The sequence below is a fragment of the Nansenia antarctica genome (genome assembly GCF_963989245.1).
Source record: "Nansenia antarctica genome assembly, chromosome: 9".
Taxonomy (NCBI): Eukaryota; Metazoa; Chordata; class Actinopteri; order Argentiniformes; family Microstomatidae; genus Nansenia; species Nansenia antarctica.
In genome coordinates, this window is record NC_137679.1 from 14,899,754 (window position 1) to 14,906,556 (window position 6,803).

Sequence of the window (6,803 nt, forward strand, 5' to 3'; positions counted from 1 at the left end):
GCCGTTAACCTTTTACATAAGCTTGCTGACTCTGAGATGTTGTGCTGTGTAAGGCTTCCAGCGAGGCTTCACAGTGTTCCCCTGATCCACTGACCTACATCCGCCTCGCTTCTCTGGTGAAATGTGGGCCTTTCTGTAACGCCGCAGTTAGTAGGTGAGAGAAAAGGAGGTCATCAGCTCCCATTGTTCCTTTGTCTTCCCCGCAGGTGCTTAGTGCGACTGGTGCTCTCCACCATAGACAAGGCCAGCGAGGAGACGGGGTAAGGTTAGACACAGGCCGACGATGAACCCCTGTAATTACCTCTCTCTCTCTCTACGCGGTTCACACCGCTTTGTTTTCCAACCGTTAGCTTAACCGTTTACAGTCCCCAGCCTTGTTCACGCTCGCCCTCCTTTTTACAGGAATGCAAATCTGGATGTTCTGCTGTCGTATCTGAAAACGGGTGAGTTTGATATACGTATACAGTGTATACGTCGCAGCCACGCGACGGGCATTTTAAAACCGTGTTGATATGCGAGTGCCCCCGAGGAGGCGTATCAGTGTTGAATCTATCTTTTTTTCCTCTGCGGTGTGTTTTCACCCTTACCGTCTGTCTGTTTACTGTCACCACCAGCGCTGCAGAGAGTGTCCCTGCTCAGCCCGGGGCCTTGCCTCGCTGTGGAGCAGCGCACCGAGGAAGCCAACTGGTTCAGGAATATCGGTACTTTTGTTTTTAGACAGGGCAGCAGTACACTGTCCTCTCTCTCTCTTGTCGTCGTCCGTGTGTCCGTGCTATCGTACGAGTACGGCGTTGCTGTGAAAACAGTGCGATTGTTGTCAACGGAGACCTTTTTTGGACCGCTGTCCCACGCCTTTGTTTCTCATGTTTGCATGTATCCGACTGTCCGTACGTGTGTGTGTGTGTGTGTGTGTGTGTGTGTGTGTGCGTGCGTGCTTGTTTTGTGTGTGTGTGTGTTTGTTTTTGTGTGTGTCAGCTTGGAACTCGGCCCTGCAGTGCGAGAGCAGTCCTGACAGGATGAGGGATTTCTTTGTGCTCTCCTACCAGGCAAGCCTTATTAGCACCGCTGGGAGAGTTGATCTGTATCTGTGCAGGTGCAGATCAATACAAAACCTACTGGGAATTAGTGCTGCCAACAGATAAGGAAATGTGCTACACAGCATTTTCAACACAAACACAAACATTTTTAGCTAGCCCCTTCTTTCGTGTGACATAGAGTCAATTACATCTCACTTACTGTTGCCAGCCTTTGATTAGCAAACTAATACTTTATTTAACTTTTATTATTTGGTTTGACTAATCCTGACGACTGTGAACTCCTCTAGTTTGTTAGCTAAGCAGCCGGGTTGTGTATACAAAGACAATATTTTCTGTGTGATGTCCTTAATGCTCACGCGAATGTGTGTGTGTGTGTGTGTGTGTGTGTGTGTGTGTGTGTGTGTGTCTGCGGGTGTGTGTGTGTGTGTGTGTCTGCGGGTGTATGTCCGTGTGTGTGGGGTGTGTGTGTGTGTGTGTGTGTGTGTGTGTGTGTGTGCGTGCGTGCGTGCGTGCGTGTGTCTGCGGGTGTATGTCTGTGTGTGTGGGGTGTGTGTGTGTGTGTGTGCGTGCGTGCGTGCGTGTGCGGGTGTATGTCTGTGTGTGTGGGGTGTGTGTGTGTGTGTGTGTGTGTGTGTGTGTGTCTGCGGGTGTATGTCCGTGTGTGTGGGGTGTGTGTGTGTGTGTGTGCGTGCGTGCGTGCATGTGCGGGTGTATGTCTGTGAGTGTGTCCGTGTGGTGTGTGTGTGTGTTGTGACCCTAGCTGTCCCAGTTCCTCCCTCCTGACCGTGCGGTGCTGTTGGGTCAGAAGACCTGTCTGCTCATGGCTGCTGCTGCCTCCCTGCAGCTCTGCAGGACGTCTCCCTGCTCTGGCCCTGCCCAGGTGTGTTGCCCACGCTCTCCCTCTCTCCCTCCCCCTCCCCCTCTCTGCCCATCTTCCATCTGTGCCCGTCTTCCATCTTCCACATTTAGCTCCCTTTACCAAGACCAGCGGAGAGGAGAGAGGTGACTAACCGTGTTATCAATGCTGGCGTAGGCGTTTTATTTTTAAATCCCGCTGTTATGGGTGTTCGGCCACCAGAGGGCGATGATGAACACAGAAATGTGACCGCCCTTCTGTCTGCTTAGGCCGAGCAGCTGACACAAGTCCTGGAGCACCTCCAGATCTGCTGGGAGGTCTGGAAGACCCTGAAAGCCTCAGGTGCGTCTCTTCTACTCCGCTAGCTCCTCTTCTCTTCCCCTCCCTCCATATTGAAATCCATTGGCAGCCATCCGTCTGACTGATGTTCCAGGACAATTTCCGTGATGCTGTCTGACATCCACTCCCTCAGGGGACTTCTCCAAGGACCCCACGGACACCTTGCTGCTGCTGTACGAGTTTGAGGCCCGCGCCAAGCTGAACGATCCCAAAGTGGACACGGTGCTGGAGTCAGTGCTGGAGCTGGAGAACGTTGACACCAAGGTGCTGGAGACCATCGCAGGTGAGGAACACACACTGGGGCTGACCCAGTGTGACATCGACTCTCCTCATCCAGCAGGGGGTTTTGTTATTGTATTGTTATTTTATTTGTGTTATACAGTATTTGTTATATAGTATTTGTGATATACAGTATTGTTATATAGTATTTGTGATATACAGTATAGTTATATAGTATTTGTGATATACAGTATAGTTTTATAGTATAGTTCTACAGTATAGTTATATAGTATTTGTGATATACAGTATAGTTATATAGTATAGTTCTACAGTATAGTTATATAGTATTTGTGATATACAGTATAGTTTTATAGTATAGTTCTACAGTATTGTAATATAGTATTTGTGATATACAGTAAAGTTTTATAGTATAGTTCTACAGTATTTGTGATGTACAGTATTGTTATATGGTATTTGTGATATATAGTATAGTTCTACAGTATTGTTATATAGTATTTGTGATATATAGTATAGTTCTACAGTATTGTTATATAGTATTTGTGTTATATAGTATAGTTATACAGTATTGTTATATAGTATTTGTGATATATAGTATAGTTATACAGTATTGTTATATAGTCTTTTCTGATATACAGTATTGTTATATAGTATAGTTCTACAGTATTGTTATATAGTATAGCTCTAAAGTATTGTTATATAGTATTTGTGATATACAGTATAGTTATATAGTATAGTTCTACAGTATAGTTATATAGTATTTGTGATATACAGTATAGTTATATAGTATTTGTGATATACAGTATAGTTATATAGTATTTGTGATATACAGTATTGTTATATAGTATTTGTGATATACAGTATAGTTATATAGCAGTGGAGGCTCCTCCATAGAGGTGGAGGAGGCCTGGCCTCCCCAATAATTTGAGAGAAGAGAGAGAGATTTAAAAAAGCAATAATTTTATTTATATTATATTATATTAATATTATTTCCGTTTTGTTCATAAATCTGAATTTTTCCATGGCTAAAACCCAATATTGCAATTGTAAAGCACCTACAGGCCAGAATCCCTATCCGTTTCTATTGAAAGAGGCCAGGCCTCCTGTCGGAAAGTTCAGGCCTCCTGTCGGAAAGTAGAAGTCTCATAGAAGTCAATGTAATGCAATTTTTTTCATGGCAATATGTGATTGGCCAAATCACTGAAAATGGGTGGGCACAGGAGGCCTTGCCTCACCATGCATTGAGTCCAGGGCTGAAAGATTGACATTTTGTTCGTCCAATCACATGAAGCCATTTTGAGAATTCGCCATGTTCAGGAAGTGCAGGACACGTCTAGAACACCCATGGCTATTATCCCTGAAAATAATAGCTTATTTGGCCAAATACTTTTGCTTAAAATGACCTCGGAAGTCGGCGAGATTCTGGCGCGATTTATACATCGAATAGGTAGACAACATTTAGGATTTATTGAACAGTTTTATTTTTAATATTAATAATTAATAATTGTATGTAGTATGTTGTGGTGAATGTTGTGAGCCTGAGCAGAAGGGACAATAGCTGCTGCAGGCGGACCATGACCCATTGTGCAGGTAACTTATTACATATGTTGTTTGAGTTCTATGTTTTGGTGCATTTTGTAAGAGTCCACTCGTGGTGTTGCTAGCATTCGCGAGCTAGGGCATGGCTAGTCAGTGACGTCATGTTGCATTCCACGTGTAGTACTTTTTTCCGCCACACGCGTGTATGAGTGCTGTTCTGCAGGATAAATATTAGAAATGGATGAAGTATTGTTCTGAATTGTATGTTGTGTGTCTGATTGACATAGTGTTTGAGTGCTTTTGACATGTCATTGATTGTATGTAGTATGTTGTGGTGAATGTTGTGAGCCTGAGCAGAAGGGACAATAGCTGCTGCAGGCGGACCAGAGATTCATGCCAATTGTTTTGTTTATTTGATGACCCATTGTGCAGGCAATAAAAGCTGCTTCATCCACCATCCTGAGAGTGTCCCAATCCCTTCAGTACCGCCAAACACAAATTAATAATTTTTAACAAAGACAGATAAGAAGAACAGGGAACATTCCATCGCGAGTGAAGCGAGCAAGCGGAAAAAAAATTGGCCTCCTCAATTCTGGAAGTCACCAGCCTCCACTGTTATATAGTATTTGTGATATACAGTATTGTTATATAGTATTTGTGATATACAGTATAGTTATATAGTATAGTTATATAGTATTTGTGATATACAGTATAGTTATATAGTATTTGTGATATACAGTATAGTTATATAGTATTTGTGATATACAGTATTGTTATATAGTATTTGTGATATACAGTATTGTTATATAGTATAGTTCTACAGTATTGGTATATAGTATTTGTGATATACAGTATAGTTATATAGTATAGTTCTACAGTATAGTTATATAGTATAGTTCTACAGTATTGTCAGTGATGTGTGTTGCTGTCTGCAGCCCTGGCCATGGAGCCCCCAGCCCACCTCCCTGGGCTGTGTAAGAAGGCCCTGAGGATCGCTCTGTCTCTGCACAGGAAACAACCCCAGGCAGACCTGGCTCGCTGCAGGTACCCCTCTACACCACCCTGCACCCAAACAGCCTCACTATTCACCATTGGTCCCCCGGACTAGCCTATCAGATAGTGGTATCCAATCAGACTGTTACTGTCACTGAGCTGAGCTCCAGCTGTGTGCTGCTCAGTGTGTGTGTGTGTGTGTGTGTCTTTCTCTCTCTGTGCCCCTCTCAGCCTGTGTGTGTGTGTGTGTGTGTGTGTGTAATGAGTCACTTGCTCTGTCCTCAGCCAGTGTGTGTGTGTGTGTGTGTGTGTGTGTGTGTGTACTGAGTGTCTCTTCTCCGTCCTCAGCCAGTGTGTGCACCGCCTGATCCAGCTGTCGCTGCCCAGCGGGGTGTCAGAGGTGGAGGCCCGCGTGCTGGAGGAGGTGTGGGCGTACTACGAGGAGGCCCTGTCAATCATCGCAGGCGCAGTGAGTCAGCACCAATCACACGCCACCGCCCACCCTCCCCACCCCCACACTGTAATTAACCCCCCCACATCCACCCCCTGCCCACAGCTCTGAAAGCATCTCTTGTTTTCTCTCAATGGGCTTTCAGCAACACTTCAATTAGCAGATGCTTCCATTCACCATCCCCTTCCTGCCCGTTTGGATGGTAATGTGCTGTACAAGCCGCCGCTCTGCTGTCGTGCTGCTGGGGCTTTGAAAGGATCAAACGACCTTGAGATTGGATCTGTTAGAACAAAAGAACCGAAGTGCAAAATCGATGAACATCAAATCCCAGATGTTTCCGATCGTTCCCTGATCCGATTACGGTCACTCAACCTTTGACGTTCAGACATCCACCCCAGGGTCAGTGGAGGTGTCCCAGGGGTTCTAGGGTCAGTGGAGGTGTCCCGGGGGTTCCTAGGTCCATAGTCTCTCTGTGTCCCTCCCTCTCTCCAGCCTGAGGACTTCCCTGAGATGGAGATCCTGTGGCTGCTGACCCGGGCCTGGAACACCGGCATCCTGCTGTACAGCCTGGCCCAGTACCCCGAGGCAGAGCGCTGGTGTGGCCTGGGCATGAGCTTCCTGTGCCACCTGGGCTCCCTGCAGGACAGCTACCAGACCCAGGTACAGGAGAGGGGAGTGTGTGTGTGTGTGGGGGGGGGGACTAGTGGGAGGGATGGGACAGCAGTGGTGCGTGGCAAAGGCTAAGTCATTAAGTCATCCTTCTAGTCAAACGAGAGGTCTCTAAGGCCTCTCCTGAAATACACACAATAAAGACACATTGTTCTTTAAAAGCTAGTTTGGCGTGACTGTACCTGGGACCAGAGTTAAAGACACGTAAAACACTGCAATCTAGTGTTCTTTCTCAGTCAGAAAATAGCATTTATTTCTCGTTGTCTTCCTCCAGATGTCAGGCCTTTACAGTGAAGTGCTGGACCGACTGGACAAAGCCAAGAAGAACCTAGTCATGGAGGAGTGATCTGCTGTAGTGTTCTCCATGTGGTGGACAGGGGTGTGGGCCTGTCTCTCTGCCCCTGTAGAATGTGTCTTGGGGGGTTAGTCTGCTCCACCGGGACCCCCTGCCTCACCCCTTCTGTACCGGTTAATAAGGACTCAGTTTGAGTTTTTGCATTTTGTAACTTCTTTGTACTATGTTCTCTTCTCTTATGCCTCCTGGATATCACATTCATATGGATTTACCTGAACATCTCATTTATTATATTGATAATTAAACATCTATAATCAGAAAAGACGCATTTGTGGTTTGAAAGAAACAGAACACATAAAAACCATTACCGAGTCACATATTTTATTA

The 6,803-nt window shown here is 45.6% G+C and overlaps 1 protein-coding gene across 1 annotated transcript in view; it reads left to right on the forward strand.

Annotated features, from left to right (window-relative positions):
* Nucleotides 1-6,467, forward strand: part of LOC308165368 (testis-expressed protein 11-like) — a gene marked incomplete at both ends in the record, with an annotated part of 16,396 nt that extends 9,929 nt beyond the window's left edge. Inside the window, 11 exons of the mRNA XM_080539525.1 lie at nucleotides 207-260; nucleotides 403-443; nucleotides 615-701; nucleotides 976-1,046; nucleotides 1,798-1,917; nucleotides 2,163-2,235; nucleotides 2,366-2,515; nucleotides 4,944-5,052; nucleotides 5,350-5,470; nucleotides 5,945-6,112; nucleotides 6,396-6,467. Coding sequence (XP_080395651.1) covers nucleotides 207-260; nucleotides 403-443; nucleotides 615-701; nucleotides 976-1,046; nucleotides 1,798-1,917; nucleotides 2,163-2,235; nucleotides 2,366-2,515; nucleotides 4,944-5,052; nucleotides 5,350-5,470; nucleotides 5,945-6,112; nucleotides 6,396-6,467 — 1,066 coding nt within the window. The remainder of the gene's footprint in view (nucleotides 1-206; nucleotides 261-402; nucleotides 444-614; nucleotides 702-975; nucleotides 1,047-1,797; nucleotides 1,918-2,162; nucleotides 2,236-2,365; nucleotides 2,516-4,943; nucleotides 5,053-5,349; nucleotides 5,471-5,944; nucleotides 6,113-6,395) is intronic.
* Between the last annotated feature and the right edge of the window lie 336 nt (nucleotides 6,468-6,803).